The sequence below is a fragment of the Podarcis liolepis genome, assembly GCF_965112155.1.
Source record: "Podarcis liolepis genome assembly, chromosome: W".
NCBI classification, from domain to species: domain Eukaryota; kingdom Metazoa; phylum Chordata; class Lepidosauria; order Squamata; family Lacertidae; genus Podarcis; species Podarcis liolepis.
Genome location: NC_139568.1, coordinates 11,977,674 through 11,997,438, shown reverse-complemented (window position 1 = coordinate 11,997,438; position 19,765 = coordinate 11,977,674). Strand labels below are relative to the sequence as shown.

Sequence of the window (19,765 nt, the reverse complement as noted above, 5' to 3'; positions counted from 1 at the left end):
CGAGAAGTTTATTAGGTGGTTGAGGGGGAGAGAGAAGCCGAGAGAAAAGACTTATGAGGCCAGGAACGCATTGAAGGAAGCGACATAACAAAATTAAGATGCATATAATGACAAGGGCATATTGAAAGAGATTACGAAGCCAAGTAAGATTAGGTAGCCAAGCAGTAAGCCACTGGGTGAAAGAACCCCAGAGGCCAGGAAAACCAACGTCTTGTTTAATGTGGTGTGTAAGATTTTGCAATCCATAATGATTCACATCCATAATGATGAAGCATCAGCAAATAGTGATAGCAGAACGATTTTGTAAAAGTCCATAGTGAAATTCACTCTGTTCTTTATTCAAAAGGTGAGAAGCTTGTGAAGTAAAATTCAGGGCTTTTTCTTCCATAGTGAAATTCACTCTGTTATTTATTCAAAAGGTGAGAAGCTTGTGAAGTAAAATTCAGGGCTTTTTCTGCAGAACAAGCTAAAGAATTAATGTTCGTATGATTCGGTACAGCCAGTCCAGGGACTCCTAAGAGAGAAACAACTAAAGAGATATATTCAGACCTACTGAGAAAGGAGACAAAAGCATCACAATCGTTAGTCAATTTCACAGAGCGGCGATATCAAGAGTGGGATAAAGGATCCAGAACACCTGGAATAACCTGGATTCCTTCTTTGGCCGCAGAAAATTTGGGTAAAATTAAGCCTGCGACTTTAGGAGGTAATTGGGTGGTCATAAGCACAATTTCACCAGGTAACACAGTGTCTTTGGTTTTTTGATTAATTAAGTCGATGGTAAATTCAGAGCGTGTATCCTTTGAGATGGTTTTAATAGTGGAGACTAACGGCGGGGGGGGGGGGCTCCCTATTTGTCCTGGCCCGGGAGTGGGGCCCCTAAGGAGTTTCCCGAACTCCTGCACTGATTTGCCCAATGATAGCCTTTACCGCACTTTGGGCATTTCTTGGAAGGCTTAGCCTTATTGGCATCACCATTCCTGTTTGGACCCCCGCCAGGGGCTCTGCATTGTTTAGCAAAATGACCTGGGCGATTGCAGTTGAAGCAGTTGCTATTCCCTCCAGCATTCCTGTCAAATAAGTGGATTTTAAACTGGAATCCACAATGGCCCTTCTTAATTCTCGCATTACAGAATAAGGAAGGGTTTCATATAGCACCTGTTGTTGTGCTGTGCCTGGGTTTGCATAAGAAATGGGGAAAGCAGATGGGGTTGAGCTGGAGACAGGGAAAGCTGATGGGGTTGAGCTGGAGACAGGGAAAGCTGATGGGGTTGAGCTGGAGATTGGGAAAGCTGATGGCATTTCACCAGCCCACTCAGATTCTTCCTCTAAGGAAAGGAGACCTTTTTGCCTGGCTTGAGAAAGTGCAACACGAACAGCTCCTGTGAAACAGGCAGGAGCTGAGGCAGGCAAGGGAGGGGTGGAAGGAGGGAGGGAAGAAAGAGAGGGGGAAGGAAGAGGGGGGGGAGTGGATGTGGGCTGAGAAACAGCTTCTGAAGAAGCAGGTGCATGCAAAGGAAACACAGGAGGGAGGGAAGGGGGGATGGGGGTGGTGGTTGTGGGCTGAGGGACAGCTCCTGTATGAGCAGATGCAGGAGGGGGGGAAGGGGGGGTGGATGGGTTGGAAGCAGGCAAAGGAGGGAGGGATTGGCAGGATTGTGCAGGAGGCAAAAGCTTGGGGTAAGGAGGGGGATTGTCTGCAATAGTTAGAAGTGCAGGAGCCGTGGGAGACGCCTGAGAGGCCAGGGGCCCTAAGTTTGCCACGGCAACTGCGCATTTCTGCCAAGTTAGCAGACAATGAATAGGAGCCCTGGGCTCTGCAAAAAAAGTTTTTCCAATCTTTTGCCAGGTCTCTACCCCCAAGGAGCCTGCCTCAGGGTACCAGGGGCATTGGAATGCAATCTCACATAACAAACGTTCAATTTCCTTTAAAGAAACATGAGCACCTGCACCTCTCTGTCTGACTAAATGAAGCAGTTCAGTAGCATGCACTTTCTGGGACTTTGTAAGCTCCCCCCCCATACTCACGGTGTAGCCGGCTAAGACTTCTCCAGTCGAGTGAAGTATGAGGCTGCGTCAAGGGATCTGGCACGTCGTGGGTCACCAGATGTAGCAATGAAAAATCATGGGAGACGAGAGAGGCAGGTGTAGCTAGGCGTCTGTCAGGGCGGGCCCTGAGAGCCTATTTTATTGAATATTGCAAGCATTGCCCCAGGTGGGCCTGTGGTTGATTGGTTGATACATACACACAGAAACTTGTAATTGGTTAACATAAGTACTAAGGCGGGAATTACATCTGAAAGGTGGGGATTACATGTGATCATTTATCATTGATGGAGAGAAGGCTGAGAATCGGAGCCAGAACTAGACAGGCATGAAGCCTCCTAATTGAATTGTAACTAGGGATTAATTGGCACAAACAATATAACAATCAGGTTCTGTAGATATGGTCAGCTAGGCATGGAGAGCAAGTACAGTTTGTTTTCCATGAGCTTGGGATGTCTGTTACTTAATGATTGATCATAGCATGAGACAATGTAACAATCAAGTTCTGTGGATGTGGTCAGCTAGGCGTGAAGAGCAGGTTCGTAACAGTGTGTGCAAAGGCAGGGAAAAACCTATGAGCAAGACTTCTTAAAAAGCAAGAAAAAAGAGGAGCAAAACTTCCCCAAAATGGAGCAGTTTTATGCAGAAAGAGACTAACAGTTATGTGTAGAAAGAAGACTTCCCTTTAAACAAGCAATATCCCTCTGGCTGAAAATCCATTACAATCCTAAGGGTCTATTACCTTGCTTCCTGGCCGCAGTTCCCTATCCTCCTTGACTTATGCAAATAACTAACTAGATCAAGCAAATTGGCCTGAACCCTGAAAATCTTTTTATTGGAACTCTGAACAAGGCAAAAGCTATTATCACTCGGAGACTTTATGATATCGAATTACAACAAGAAGGCGCCCTACTCCCGGAGACGTATAGATGTTTAAAAGCTTGGCCTAATTTTGCAGCTGCCCCTTACTTAACTAACATCACTAACGAAGCCTATAGATGGGCTTTCTCTAGAGCCCGCTTTGAGACAATGCCCTCAGCAGTGCTGTACGGCAAATTCACGCGGGTTCCAATGCATGCGCGTCTCTGCTCTTGTATGTCTAATAAGGTAGAATCTGTCACACACATTCTTCTATTTTGCGAATTTTATAGTGAAGAACGAGTTCAACTTATTTTACCGCTTCTATCAAAATTTATACCCCTTCAATATTATTTGGAATCCTCCCCTGAAATTCTTCGAAAATACCTCCTGGAAGATTCCTCAAGCTCAATATCATATGAGGTGGCTAAATTTTGCACTTTAGTAATTAGGAAGCGTAAATCTCTTCTGTTGAATGGCACACTGCGAAGTTCCCTTGTGTAACCTTTTTTCTTTTCTGAGGTTGTTGCTGATTTCTTGTTGTCTGATCTTGTGGTGTTTAGTGTCACTGGCTTTGGCCGCAATAAAAAAACAAAAACTAAAAACATGTACACACATATGAACACACATGTACAAAATATTAAGAAAACTGGATGACATGAGGTAAAAAAAGTTGGGATGATTTGGAATGACCCAAAGTTGTGCCCCTCCCCATTGGAGTTCGTTCAAGAAGCTATTGGGCTATGACTATTACTCGTATACCTTGAAGGTGGGGATTGTAGGTGGTGAATTCATAAAGCTTGAGGCATTTTTAAAAAAATAATTATAATTTTTTAAAATTAAATTTCCAATTAACAAACCAATCATATCACATTAATTCCAAATTATACCAATACATAATAAACTCCAAATATTTAGCCGAATTTTAAATTTTTGTTGGGGGTACCCATGCTTCAAGTTCAGAAAGGGTCCAATCATCTCATATTTCTGCTGCTTTGATGTTCACAAGTCCCATCTTCCATCTCTTTGTTGTTATCCTTTACAAATCCCATCTTCCAGTCTTCTTGTTGTTATCGTTTTTCTTCTTAATAAATAACCTCTGAGTTATCTCCGCAAGCGAGTTGAAGCAAACATTATTATTGTCCTGTGTGGGTTTTCACGCTGATCCAAAAGTCCTGTTCAAACAGTAGGCGTCATTTCGACAGTTCCCATAAAATACAGTCTAAGCGTCTGCTCATTAACTTTCCCAGACCAGTTGCTCCATAAATCAGCCTTTCCAGGGGAGTTTTTGCCAAATCAGACGTACAGCCCAAACATGATAACAGAACAGTGGCTCGCCTCCCCCTTTGACTGTAAATCTCGCAACAAAGTCTGTCTCATAATGGCGGTTCCCAATTAGAACTGCGTCACACCAAAAGCCTTTCGTTTCCTTTCCAGATCTTCCGCAAAACAAAGCCTTTGGTTAATAATTTTGTCTCCATACAGTTTATTTTCCCATCTCACTTGCTATCAATCATGTGGCGGTTCTTCTTGGGGGAGGGGGTTGTTAGGTAAAAAGCTTGAGGCATTTTAAATTGGAGTTACACAACTCAAATTAGTCATTGGTGTTAACTTTAGAGGCCCACATTCATACATGAACCATTAAAACATTGTGTTTACATTAGGCATAATGCAACTAGAGAAAACATGTCTAGAAGTTATTCCTCTGTTTCAGGGTTGTTGTTGTTGTTGTTTGGTTGTTGTTGTGTTTTTTTTTGGGGGGGGGGGAACCAACAAGCAAGCCATACCACAAACATCACAGCTCTTATCAGACTAGTAAAACATAAACTATCTCATGGCATGTATAACACGTCGACCGCGAGCCTGGGGTTATTTCTGGTCAATCACAGGACCTTTCTCTGCAACCTCAGATGCTGCAGTAGCAGCCGCTGCCGCAGCAGTAGCTGCAGCCGCTGCCAGTCTCCACAGCAATGCAACCCTGAGCAGCGGCCACGGGGAGACAAAATCGGATAAGGGGGTGCTGCTGGAGATGGAGGGAGGTGCAAGGAGGAGCCGTGTGTAAAGGAAGGATGTATAACACTGGTCAACAACAAATTTGTTGTCTGCGTTTTTTCAGTTGATTTAGGACGAATCTGATGCGCTGAATCCAAAAATCACATTGGTTTTGCTCAATCAGGTCAAGTTTTTGAGCTATGGCCACATGTCTTTTTTATGTTTTTGTTCACATGTACGCTTGTGTGGAGCATTTTAGAAGAAGTTGGTGGGGGTAAAATGCCATGTCGAAGAATTATTTTGATTGGAAATGATTATTTTAATGACAAGAAGTATTCAGGTCTGATAGTTCTGGGTGATTATGTCGAAAAGGAATCAGTTTGAAGTCATAAAACCTCGAAATCTTCCATAAATTGGTGCGGCTGGGATCAACAGAAAGAACCGGAGCAGCCTCAAGTATCCTGATCTTCAATCAGCACGTCGTCCTGTAGCTCATTGTGATGAAATTCCAGTGCCTATTTTCGGAGAACTTCCTGACATTAGTGACGAAGATGCCTCCAGTGTTGAAGGACATGAAGAAGAAGAAGAAGTGGTTCTTGAAGATGATGCTCCACATCCATTTTCCCAAAAGGAGTTGAATGATCTAGTTCGCGACCTCAGCTTGTCAAAGGACTCTGCCAAACTGTTGGCATCCAGATTGAAGGAAAAAAACCTCCTCTCTGACAGTGCTCGCATCAGCTTCTTCCGCAACAGGCATCAAGAGTACCTCCGTTTTTTCTCGGAAGAGAAGGACTTGGTGTACTGTGCAGATATTGCACAGCTTCTGCTCAAGCTTGGAGTGCCACAGTACGAACCCAAAGATTGGAGACTGTTCATTGACAGCAGCAAGCGATCACTGAAATGTTGCTATACAACGGCAACCAGTTTGCCTCTATACCCCTGGCTCACTCGAATACACTGAAGGAGAACTATGAAGCGGTGAAGTATGTGCTGGAGAAAATTGGTTATGATCAGCATAAGTAGTTTATTTGTGTTGACCTGAAGATGGTGAACTTTTTGTTGGGACAATAGTATGGCTTCACCAAGTATCCATGTTTTCTGTGCATGTGGGATAGTAGGGACCGTGCTCAGCATTACACAAAGAAGGATTGGCCTGTGCGGGAGGAATTGGTGCCTTGCAAAAAAAGGAACGCCATCAACGACCCTCTGGTGGACAGAGACAGAATACTCTTCCCACCGCTGCACATCAAGCTCGGCTTAATCAAGCAGTTCACCAAGGCTCTGGATAAGGATGGTGACTGCTTCACTTACTTGTGCCAGGCTTTTTCAGGATTGACCATGGAGAAGTTGAAAGCTGGCATCTTTGACGGTCCTCAGATCCGTCAGCTCATCAGAGATCCAGAGTTGGGAAACTCAATGAACGAAGTGGAACTGGAAGCGTGGAAGGTGTTTGTTCTGGTAGTGAAGAACTTTCTTGGCAACAATAAGGCCAGAAACTACGCAGAACTTGTCAACAACATGCTGACTGCTTTCAGAAACCTGGGCTGCAACATGAGCGTCAAGATGCATTACCTATTTTCACATCTGAACCAGTTTCCTGAGAACCTGGGTTCAATGAGTGACGAGCAGGGGGAGAGATTCCATCAGGACATGAAAGAGATGGAGACCAGGTATCAGGGTCGCTGGGACGCAGTCATGATGGCTGACTACTGTTGGACTCTGAAGAGAGACCTCCCTGCCGCTGAGCATTCCAGGAGTTCCAAGAAACGGAAGTTCAAGCCCTGAAGTATGAAAAATGGTGAAGCAACATGCAATTTACGTGTACTTACCTTTATCAATGCCCACCATTCAGTTTACAGTAAACCTGACCTGATGGAGAGAAACGGATGCCATTTCCTGATTCAGCAGTGCAAAAATACCCTAAATCAGTTGTAGAAATCTAGACAACATTCAATAAGTAAAAAATTGTTCCCCAGTGTAATAATTGATTCTTATGCACCGTATAATAATTGATACTTATGTATAAAACTACATTTGACATTGAAAGAAAAACAAAAACAGATACATTTCCCAATCTACTATAAAAACTACTATAAAAGTCTAGCAGCTACACAGCGCCTTCTACTGCGTCTACAGTGAGTTTCACCAAGTCATAATTTTAACCTACCTCATTTCATTCACTGAAGAATGACTCATTCATAATAACTGCCAAATTGTGTCTTTCCTTGAAACATTGTATGTTCAACCTCTCACATTAACTTACTTGGAGTAATAAGTCATAGAAAGCCATTTTACAGAGACCATAAATTTTATTACTTGGACAAGGAATGATGTAATATTTAAATCCTGTACACTGTTGACCCTGAAACCCAAGTCCCAACCCTCCTGGATGTTCCTTCTGTTGGTAATCAAGCCTTTATCGGGAGAAGCTGGCAACTCTCCCAGGCACCCGGCTTGATCTCCGGTGACCTCCCTGGCTGCATTCCCCAGCAAACACAGGCTAGGTCTCTATAGGCGACCTCCCCAGCGTGGGAAGAGCACACCCACTCTTTCCTGCTCCCCTGGCAGGGAAAAGAGATAGGTCAGAAACGTCTTTTTACATGGCTTTATTTCTGATTCTTCAGCATTACAGAAAACATGTCTGCTCTCTTCAAACTCCAGCAATCAAGTGACAAAGGCTTCCTGTACTTCCTGTACATACACAAGAGGAAGTTCTCAAATTTCACTCTGAGCAAATTTTGGTGCATCGCTCTGTGAACTGACTGTCCCACTGTTTCCCACAGACAGTCCCAACATTCCCATCATGTGATGTTTTCAAGCTAGCAGTTTGCAACTGCATTGCTTCCATATCGTAACACCTTCCTTACATCTCCAAAGTAGGTGTCTCCTGCAGATTTCCTGTGAAGGACAATAACAAGTGTTTGCTAGCATGTTTCTTAATGGATATTAGGTTGTAAACAAGGCAAAGACCAGCAGGAAGGTGTTTGAGGCGACAGACAAGAAACCATCCATGCCTGCTTCTCCTTTTGTCTCCCTGTATTAACAGTTGTATAAATACTAATAAAACACCCAGACACCCAAGGAGGTGTTAATGACTTACCTGTAACCTGTGAACTTACCTGTAACTCTATCCGATGTACCTCCTTTCTAATGATGTGTTTCTGATGTATGATTGACGCTCTTGTTGGGCGGACCATGTAGAGATTCGCCTGTGGATCAGATATTAAAACATTTCTGGTTTTGAATTTTTTTTTAATTGGCCAGTAGCACCTTAGAGACCAACTAAGTTTTTTCTAAGCTTATACCTAGAACAAACTTAGTTGGTCTCTAAGGTGCTACTGGACAATTATTTATTTATTTCATTTATTTCAACTGCGTCAGACCAACACAACTACCTACCTGAATAGAATTTCTGGTTTCCTTTTGTTTGGGGTTCTCCTCCCTCCTGCATGTGGTGAGTGGGGACCCAATTGCACCAGTTTTTGTTTCTGGTTGGCCTCCGTTCTCTCTGACTGATAGAGACCTTAGAAGGGGCTCAACGGGCCTCTGGAAACCCCATAAGGGAACTAGACAATTTTCTTAAAACACTGCCATCCCTTATTTCAGAAGAGAAGGTGTGCACGGGTTTGTTTTTAAGCAAAATGAGCTTTGTTTTGGGAGTTGGTAGGGAGAGAGATGCTGGCAAGTATGGTTGATGTGGGAAGGGAATCAAGGAAGAGTTGAGACGGGGTTGCTTTGTTGTTGTTTTAACTCCTATTTTTCCAAGTTTGCTTCATTCCGTTTGTGAGCTTTCCTTTCTTGTTTATGTAATGAGGCACTCGAAGACTGCTTTGGAGAGGTTTGGGACCTCCTCTCTTCCCCCAACCCCCATTATTTAGGAGGAACTGCTCCTAGAATTATATTTCTACTCCAAATAATCTACTTTCCCAACTCCATTGCACAGTAGTTGCACATTTGTTTCACTTTCTCTCTCTCTCTCTCTCTCTCTCTCTCTCTCTCTCTCTCTCAAATTTCAAGTTCAGCATCATAGTAATCATAATCCGCAGAATTTTTATTAATGAATTTATATGCTGCTTGATTGCTGAAGCCGACTTCTAAGCAGCTTGCAAGTATACAGTCGTACCTTGGTTGTTGAACGGAATCCGTTCGACTTCCAAAAACGTTCAAAAACCAAGGCACAGCTTCCTATTGACTGCAGGAGTTTCCTGCACTCAATCGGAAGCCATGGAAGCCGTGTCGAACGTTTGGGTTCCAAAGAACATTCGCAAACTGGAACACACTTCCGGGTTAGTGATGTTCGGGAGCCAAAACGTTCAAGTCACAAGGCATTCGAGATCCAAGGTAAGACTAAAACCAACTACAAAATAATACAAAAACTTGTAAATAAAAATGTGCAATAAAACAATTTAATTGAAACATTAAAATAAGCATCCAAGTATTAAAAAATACAGTAAAGTAAGCATACTTGAACAGTACAGCAGTTAAGAATTAAAACAGCAATTTAAACAATTTAAAATTAAAGATAGTAACAGTAATAAGTATTTGCATTGTGCTCAAGTGTTCAGTTGCTGCAGGTATGTATTCTTTTAATCCTTATGACACCCCTGCCAGATATGCCAAGAGACTCAGAATTCCAACTTTTTAATGACTGAGTTACTGTACCTTTGGCAGTTTGATGATAGGCAGAATTCAGAAGTCAAACTACTGGAACCTCCCCATTTCAGACATACAGTGATAGAAGAAGCATCACCTGTTGAATTTCTGTCTGATGTGCATATGCTGCAGCCATAGGTGGTCACCAGGAAAAAGAGGGCAATCCTATACTCAAAAAGTTAATTAGAACATGTTACATACCTTTCTGTTACAGCTGCCAAGCTGACTGAAAAACCCACATTCAAAATGGGCATTCTGAACATAGCTGTCAACTTTTCCCTTTTCTTGCGAAGAATCCTATTTGGAATAAGGGAATTTCTCTTTAAAAAAAGGGGAAACGTTGACAGCTATGATTTTGAGAGATATCTAGTTGTCTAGTGATAGTAGTTTTTTAAACCAATTTCTGTTTGTTTTTCTTTCTTCTAAATGGACTTGACATGATCAACAAATTCCAGAGGGATAGCCTTGTATTGTATTGTATTGCAAAATTCATATACCACCCTTTCTCCTAAAGGAATATTATGGCATTTTTAAGACTTAACACATTTAAGCTCACTTTTGTCAGACTGCTGTATGCACCTGTAGCCAACAAATGTTTGTTTTGTTTATGCCACACTAGTGTAAGTCTAACATCTTGTTTTATTGTGATTAATCCCTAATACTGGAGCCCCATTAGTTGTATTTACACAAGAAAACACTCTTGAGTGGACATCGCAGCCATCAAGTGAGAGAGGAAGGGTTGTGCTTTCATTAATCTTTTAATGTTTTAAGAGATTCTCAGATTCTGGATATTAAAAGTAAGTTCTGCAAAATGCGTTACCATTTACATAGTTTGCCACGGTAAATGTGGCATCTCAGGTACCCAGAATCTTTCATGTAGCAGGATTTTGAAGGCTCAGCTGTATAGGCGGTCCTGCAAAAAAACAATTATCTTGGGAATGGAGTGTTCATAAGCATGGTGCTGGAGAGGTACCACTCAAAAATAATGAATTAGGTTGCAATCCCAATCCAATTTGCTTGGGAGTAAGCCCTTTTGAATTAAGTAGGATTTATTTCTGTGTAGAAATGGTTAGGATTGTGCTGTTAGGCCCATTCTTCCAAGATAAGACATATTTAACTTTGACTGCAGTACTTGTTGAAGCTGCAAGGTAACCTATTGGGTTAAGAATATATATATGTGTGTGTGCGCGGGCACGCGTTCTTTCTCTCTCTCTCTCTCTCTCACACACACACACACACAAACATATATATATACACCAGTGTTTATAAATGTTTATGGCTGGCCTCTATTGCTGAGGCTGAGCCCCATTTCCTTGTGGTGTTCAATTAGCAATAGCTATTAAAAATGTGTCGCTGATGTGAAATGTCTATTAGTTCATGTGTTTCCAAAAATAAGATTGCTGTAATTGGTAAAATGTGTGACTGAATTGTACAATTTATTAATGTTGACAATATGCACAATTTATTTTTTGCTTTGTAATCTTGCGAAAGAAGAAAAATGCTGACTAGACATTCCGTTGTGGCACCCGTAACCTACATTTAAGGGGCCATTTGGCAAACAGCTTACATATCTCGAGTTTCCAACACTAGAGTGGTTAGAGTGTTGGACCTCGGAGAGCAGGGTTTGAATCCTCACCCAGCCATGAAGCTTACTGGGTGACCTTGGGGCAGTCACCACTCTTAGCCTAACCTACCTCGCAGGGTTGTTGTGAGGATGAAGTGGGAGGAGGAGAACCATGTACACCACCTTGAGATCCTTGGAAGATAAAGGTGGTATATAAATGTAATAAATAGATGAATAAAAATAATATCTTAGGTGTTTATTTTGTATTTCAGCTGGCAGCCAGAGAGACAGATTCCATTCCATGATGTTAGGTTTCCTCCACCTGCGGGGCACAATAAAGATATAAATGAAAGTGATGAAGTTGAGGTAAGAAGTCCCTTCTGGGGAGGGAATGGAAGGGAGAAGATTTAGTTGGCTGCCTTATGCTGAAATGGGAGGTTGGGCACTATGTGAGATTGATGGGGAGGGTGTTTTTTGGTAAGCAGTACAAGCAAATGTGTATCTACTCACAAACAAGCCCTACTGAAGTCAATGAGACTTACTCCCAGGAAAGTAGAAGTAAGTTTAGTTGAACTCAGTGAGGCTTATGCATGCATAGATTCAACTTAGACCTCTGAGTCGGGAAGCAGATGCAACTTGACTAGTAAATCACTTAAACTACTCTTAAATTAGTTGAAAATATATTAAATATATTAAATGGAAGTTTATTTAATATTTTTATTAAATCTACTACTTCATTACATTTTAAGGCCCTCCATCGCCACAGGGAGCCTCGTCAAGGCCCTTGGCTGCTGCGTGTAAGTGTGGCGCACCCTCCGCCACTGCAGGGAGGTACGGCAGGACCCTCTGCCACCGCGGGGAGGCGTGGCATTCATTATTAATTTTTATGAAATGTGGTGAGGTGCAGGATGTCTTCTGCTTAACATGCACTGTTGTGTTGAGGTTCAGCAGCAATTAAAGCAGGATAGAACACGCAATTGAAAGGTGCCCCATACTTTGTATTGTGTAGTATTGATATCTATGCTCCTTATGCAACAACAGCATCAACAACAATAATTTTATTATTTATACCCTGCCTATCTGCCTGGGTTTCCCCAGCCACTCTGGGTGGCTTACAATACGTATAAAAACATAGTAAAACGTGAAACATTAAAAACTTCCCGATACAGGGCTGCCTTCAGATGTCTTCTAAAAGTAGTGTAGTTTTTTTTCTCCTTGACATCTGATAGGAGGGCATTCCACAGGGAGGGCACCACTGCCGAGAAGTTCCTCTGCCTGGTTTTTTTGTAACTTCACTTCTTGCAGTGAGGGAACGGCCAGAAGACCCTTGGAGGAGGACTTCAGTGTCTGGGCTGTACGATAGTACTCTGTAGCAGTCATGTTCAAATGTAACAAGCAAAATATTTCTGGAGGGTTCAGGGCAGTTGTAAAACATGCAAGCTGTTCTACAGGAAGCAAGGTTATTGAAATACACAGCTAGAAAAGTTCAGTAAAAATATCAGTAGCTTTAGGAGTATGGAAAGACCTTGCACATTTAATATATCAGAATGGTTGTGGTACTGGGACTCACTGGTAGCTTAGGGGCCTATAAATAATACAAATATATATATTTTAGCTCCTAATTGCCAATATAGTGGGGACATTATTATTATTGTGTACTGTCTTTCCATTAGATAACTGTCTTTATTTCATAATGGTATGATGTTCTACACTAAGATTTTGTTTAGGTTTATTCCAGGGCTAATGAAAAGGAGCCATGTTGCTGGTGGCTGGCTAAAGTGAGAATGATAAAGGGTGAGGTAGGAATATATTTATTTTAATATTCTGGTATTGACATGTTATGTTTAGCTTCGGATTTTAAGTTATTGTGGGTCTCTTTTCAAGTACTGCTTATTTATTGGACATTGTTACTAGAATCTACAGTTGCAATGGAAATTATTATCAAAATTTACAGACTTTCAGCTGTTTGCAATGAGCAGATCAAACAAAAGCAATTGAAATACCATATTTACTTGAGTCTAATCTACCATCAAATCTAATGCGCACCTCAATTTTCAGAACCCTGTAACCAAAAAAAGTATTTGCTGTTGAATGCTAAGCACATCAACAAAAGTGCACTCTTTACAACAATGAGTCAGTGCTTGTTTCAAGAACAGAGAGGCTGCATCTTTTTTCCTGCTCCAAACAGCTTCCCCAACAAGTAAAAAAAATTAATAAGAGGCTTTTCCTGGTGCAAAAGGGAAGGAGTGGGGTAGCAAAGAGAACCAGGAAGCAAACCCCTGACCCTCCACCTGCAAATCTGATGGATGCATGGAGAGGAGTGGGCAGAGGAGTGGGCGAAGGCAGCCAACAACAGATCTTTATTATGGTTGTAGACCAACAAAAGGAGGGAGGGGTACAATAATTTAAAATCCTTAAAAAGTTAAAAAACCCCTAAAAGGAGTTAAAACAGAAAGTGTATATAAAAGTCTATAAGAATCCAAAACAGGCTAAGAGAGTTAGTGTTTCTCAACCTTGGGTCCCCAGATGTTGTTGGACTACAACTCCCATCATCCCTGAGCTCTGGCCTTGCTAGCTAGAGACGATGGGAGTTGTAGTTCAACATCATCTGGGGACCCAAGGTTGAGAAAGGCTGGAAGGGTTAAGAACGTTAGACAAGAGTGAAAGGGTGTAATAATAAATAATAATAATAATAATAATAATAATAATAATAATAATAATAATAATAATAATAATTTATACCCCACCCATCTGGCTGGTGGCTCCCAATTGAATAGTAAAAACACAATACAGCATTAAACATTAAAAACTTCCCTAAACAGGGCTGCCTTCAGATGTCTTTTAAAAGTAGGATAGTTGCTTATTTCCTTGACATCTGATGGGAGGGCGTTCCACAGGGCAGGCGCCACTACCGAAAAGGCCCTCTGCCTGGTTCCCTGTAACCTCACTTCTTGCAGTGAAGGAACCGCCAGAAGGCCCGCGGCGTTGGATCTCAGTGTCTGGGCTGAACAATTGGGGTGGAGACGCTCCTTCAGGTATACAGAACCGAGGCCATTTAGGGCTTTAAAGGTCAGCACCAACACTTTTCTCGGAAACGTACCGGGAGCCAATGCAGGTCTCTTAGGACCGGTGTTATATGGTCCCGGCAGCCACTCCCAGTCACCAGTCTGACAGCTACATTCTGGATTAATTGCAGTTTCCAAGTCACCTTCCAAGGTAGCCCCATGTAGAGCGCATTGCAGTACAAGCGAGAGATAACTAGAGCATGCACCACTCTGACAAGACAGTCTGCAGGCAGGTAGGGTCTCAGCCTGTGTACCAGATGGATCTGGTAGACAGCTGCCCTGGACACAGAATTGACCTGCGCCGCCATGGACAGCTGTGAGTCCAAAATGACTCCCAGGCTGTGCACCTGGTCCTTCAGGGGCACAGTTACCCCATTCAGGACCAGGGAGTCCTCCACACCCGCCCGCCCCCTGTCCCCCCAAAAACAGTACTTCTGTCTTTTCAGGATTCAACCTCAATCTGTTAGCCACCACCCATCCACCAACCGCCTCCAGGCACTCACACAAGACAGCCACCCCCTTCACTGGTTCTGATTCACAAGTGAGAGCCCAGGGGTCTGAACACTCATCCCCTAACACCACTTTCTGGACACGGCCCAGGAGAAAGGAGTGGAACCACTGTATAACAGTGCCCCCAGCTCCCAGCCCCTCTAGACGGTCCAGAAGGATGCTATGGTTGATGGTATCAAAGGCCGCTGAGAGATCCAGCAGAACTAGGAAACAGCTCTCACCTTTATCCCTAGCCTGCCAGAGATCATCGACCAGCACGACCAAGGCAGTTTCAGCCCCAGTAAAAAGTTAGTATATAAGAATATAGCTATCAGTCTACAGAGCACTCTAATACGAGTGGTCATTATATCTAGTTTGTGGCACAGGTCATCATCTGACGAATTTTTGAGCACTGCTGTGCAGAATCTGGCAACGTTGTATTTTGTAGCAGGGTTGGTATCTGGAAGCAGCAGGGAGGTATAGAATTTTCCTGTGCGCCCTGGGTACTTATGCAGTAATGGTAAGATGAGGCTAGTACGAATGTCTCTGTAATAAAGATACTGGAGAAGCACATGCTCTGTTGTTTCTATTTGTCCAGAATCACAGGGGCATTGTCTCTCCAGGTAAGCAATCTACCTTTATCGGCCTTCAAGGACAGCCGAGGGGAGGGCATGACATCGAGCCAAAGTAAAGGACCTCCGGTTTTTAGGGATTTCGAGTTTAGCTAGATATGCCATAGGGGAGGCAGAATACCTGGAGGATCCATTGGCAATAAAATTTGGGGTCCTGGCTAGATCCAATTGGCGTTCAGTGTCTGCAACACACTGTTTTATGAGAGCTTTGGCCTGTTCGTATTCCATGCTGAGTAGAGGTCCTGGAGAGAAGCCTAGGGTTGAGATCTTTCTTGCCACAGCCTGTTTCCATGTGGATTGAAAATCATCATTCATAGTTAGTGGGGCAAGGCCAAGGGGAAATAAAGAAAGTCTGAGCCAGTAGTTGAGTATCGTCACCCACACTCTAGCCTCCACTTTTATGAAACCTGTTTCATAGAATCATAGAGTTGGAAGAGACCACAAGGGCCATCGAGTCCAACCCCCTGCCAAGCAGGAAACGCCATCAGAGCACTCCTGACATATGGTTGTCAAGCCTCTGCTTAAAGACCTCCAAAGAAGGAGACTCCACCACACTCCTTGGCAGCAAATTCCACTGTCGAACAGCTCTTACTGTCAGGAAGTTCTTCCTAATGTTTAGGTGGAATCTTCTTTCTTGTAGTTTGGATCCATTGCTCCGTGTCCGCTTCTCTGGAGCAGCAGAAAACAACCTTTCTCCCTCCTCTATGTGACATCCTTTTATATATTTGAACATGGCTATCATATCACCCCTTAACTGTTAAGGGTTTCAGAACTCACAGGGTTAAAGAGTTCTGAGTGACGTCTCACATTCCTGAGGCGTGGTCACAGACTCTTACGGGAGTGTTTTGCTCTGAGTGTTTCAGTCTGTCTGTGTCTCGTAAGCTATGCGAGAGGAAGAATGTGCGAGGTTTCGCCGGGTCTGATTTATGCTGTTATACTACATGATTAAAGGCTAAGAAGATAAGGAACGCCTTGTGTTTGTTCTGAATTATTACCCACACACTGCAATTGCTTCTAACCGCTGTGATCGCTCTGCTACCGGCCAAAGAGGAGGAAGGACGTTTGGATCGGCACGGACAGTTAGCAACCTGCGCAATGGAAGAGTGCCGGACTCCATGTTTGGCCCTCTTGGCCACCATATTAACCTCCTTTCTCCAGGCTAAACATGTTTCTAGTCTCAGGGTGGCATTAGGACTCATTTTGGGACTTGAAGGGCTGATCTTAGAAATTTGGATTGTACAAGTTCTAGGGGTGCAAACTTGGAGAAAGGGGCCCAGCTGGGCACCATAGAGAAGTTGTACTATTGGCTAGGCTTCAAATAAGTTGAGTGCTGCAGGTATATAGTGGCCACCTCTTGTTTTAAGAAATTTAAGGATTACAGATTAGCTTCTCTGTGCAGTTTCAGCAACATGTTCTCCATGGGCTTTCCTATTGCCGGTAGAGTGAAAAACTACCGCCATGTATTCGAAACAAGAGACCTGCTCAATCTTGTGGTCATCTAACGGTCCATAGGCCTTTTGGCAAATGCCATGATCTTAGTTTTCTGATAGTTGAGTTCTAGCTGGTTCTCCTTGCAATACTGCGTTAGTGCTCTCAGTGCTCTTTTGAGGCCAATAGGTGTTCTTGAAAGTATTGCTGCATAGAACAGAACAGAAATGCGTCTTCCAGCAAGCTTTGGGGAGTGAAAATTTATGTTGTGAAGATGGCCCACCATGGAATTAATGTAAAAATTAAATAAGAGTGGGGCCAGTATGCAGCCTTACTTGACACCTTTCTCTTGGGGTCCCTTCCAACTCTACAGTTCTATGGTTCTGTAATTCTAAGTAAACATGGGCTGTGCATGTATAGCTGCTAGGATCACCCCAAACTTCTGCATTTAAGATCTTATTGGTGGGAAAGCGCATTAACGTTCGACAGAGACCAAAGTCTGCGTCGAGGGGCGTTGGGTACAGAAGCATGGAGACAGTGGGTGGTGATGGTGTGGACTTGGGATTCAAAGCAGGGTTGGATTTTTATATTTTATTTTTTGGGGGGAGCGGCAGCCCAGATAGCCATCGAATAACAGAACGGTCTGTCTCTTACCCTTGAGGACAAACAGCAAGATGCAGAACTAGGGCAGAGCAAGTGGTGGTAAAGGAGCCTGCCCTCCATCTAATCTAATGTGCACCATTTTTTTTTTGCAGCGTGATTTGGCAAAAAAAGGTGCACATCAGACTCAAGTAAATACGGTAGCTCAACACAATGGATGCTTCAAGTAGTTTTGTGGGATTATGATGGCATCAACAGCAACTGTTGCACCCCAAGTGCGTAAACCAGATGAACTTGTGCATAACTCTGATGAACTAGTGAAGATGAGACAAGCAGTAACAACCAAGAAATTGCAAAAAAATAGATCAAAAGCCCGGGGAAAGAAAACTAAGAACATTAAAACAACAAGGAAAATAAAGATAAGCCAACATAAACAATGGCAGAAATTATTTAATCTACTCCCATTGGACTCAAATAAATCTGCTGCACGAGATAAAAAAGAGAAAGGCAGGAAGGGGAAAAAGAAGCCATCGCCAAAGCTAATGGCTAAGGTGGCATCTCTGAACCAGAGTTTAGAACTAAATGGGAGGACGGAAGCAACGTCCCAGAGCTCTGGTAACAGTTCACTCAGTGAGCCAGATTCTGGGGGTGAAGTGGTCCCTAACAATGAAGGCAGCAAACCGGACAGATGAAAGATCTCGGTTTTTAACTCCCCTCGTGAATAAGCTTCATCTCCCAATCCAGCCTTGGATAGTGTCCCTCTTTTTGCAGGATTCTGATTGTTGGATTACCGAGATGACAGCTAACTTCCTGCTTAGTGTGATGAAGAGGAAAGCGGCACTAACTTCTTCCTTAACACCACAGCTGCAGTCGACACGCCGCACAATCGAACGAAGTTCCAAGTAGCCGTATTGTACAAGGACAATCGAGTTAGGACAAATCTGAGGAGCTGAAGGACCCTTTAACGGTCCTCCTCTAGCCTCAGCAGTTTTTTTTCTTTTTCTTTTTTTCTTTCTTTAAGTAACCGCCCTGGACGATATCTACTTTTACCTCCCCACCCCCATTTTATGTTGTTATTTCAATGTATATCATGCTATGGCCACACGGCTAATGCAATAAAATCATTCATTATGGCGCCCGGCACATTTCTGCTGCGCCACTGTGCTCCTGTGCCTAGCTCTCTTCAGCACTCTCTTAGCTTAGTCTCAGCAGAGTTCCGCAGCGGGAGAAACTGTTGCCGTGTGTGGGTAATAAATCAGTCTGTATGCAGGCTTCTTGCTTATCTCCAACAGTCTTTAATCGCGTAGAAAAACATCATAAATTAGCCCGGCGAAAGAGCAGACATCCTCTCGCCTCTCGGTCAAAACCGAACAAGAACTCACACACAGAGAAACACTCCCGTATGTGAAACATAGCCACGCCTCAGAATGTGAGACGTCACTCAGAACTGTTTAACCCTGTAAGTTCTGATTCTCCTCACACCCACTCTCGTCTCGCATCCTGAGGGGAACTGCGAACACACATCTACAGACCTCTTTGAGTTCAACTCCCTTCCCATTGCCTCTTGCCCCTTTCTGGCTTCTGTCTCAGGCAACTGTTGAACCTCCTTAAAACTTCCAGGTTCGCACTGTGCGAATCCAACCCATGCGCTGGTGACCTGAAACCTCTCAGGTGGCACCCCCTTTGTTGTGCATGCGGAACGTCTGAGCACAGTCTCAGGTGCTCCTTCTGACCCATTGGGGCCAGCAAGTGTGTCTCCTACACCAGAAGACCCCCCCTCTGACTTACTGCGTCTTCAGGCCTTCTGCACTTTGCTAACGGGAGACGAAGGCTCACTCTTGGGCTCTCTTTTAACAACCTGTGGAGATGCCCAACCCTGTTCTTGACCCTGTTCAGAGACTTGGTCCTCATCAACAGGTTCAGCTTCTGCCTCTCCCTCCTCCTCAGAATCAGACAGACATTCTGAGAGAACGTCAGGATTCATGGAGCCTTGACCAACCATTCTGCTCACAGAACTCAGCATGTTTGCTGATTAGAAGTTTGGACTGATCACCTTCTGGATATGCAAACCTCCACCCCTTTGTCGCAGGCTCATATCCACAGAAGATCATTTTCTGGAACCTCGGGTCACCTTCCTTTTGTTGAGCCTTTGGCACAAGCACCCAGGCTTCGCAACCAAACACACGGAAGAAATGCACCTGCGTTTTTTTCCGGTGCAACAAGAAATACAGTGTGTCACCTATAACAGAGCTATAGGACCTGTTCATCGTGAAGTTGGCCGTCCTCCAAGCCTCCCCCAAAAAACCCTGAGGCAAACCGGAGTCAAACAGTAGAACGTCAGCAGCTTCAGCCAGTGTCCTACTCCTGTGCTCCGCTACGCCCCTCTCCTGAGGAGAAGTAGCAACCGTCAACCTGTGACGTATCCCCTTCTGGCGGAA

General features: G+C 43.6%; 1 protein-coding gene across 3 annotated transcripts in view; it reads left to right on the top strand.

The window, feature by feature from the left end:
- LOC310697669 (fragile X messenger ribonucleoprotein 1-like) overlaps window positions 1-19,765 on the top strand; it is a 212,274-nt gene that overhangs the window by 77,808 nt on the left and 114,701 nt on the right. For all 3 annotated transcript variants that reach the window (XM_083484347.1, XM_083484348.1, XM_083484349.1), the window contains 2 exons: window positions 11,386-11,479; window positions 12,841-12,912. In XM_083484347.1, coding sequence (XP_083340473.1) covers window positions 11,386-11,479; window positions 12,841-12,912 — 166 coding nt within the window. The remainder of the gene's footprint in view (window positions 1-11,385; window positions 11,480-12,840; window positions 12,913-19,765) is intronic.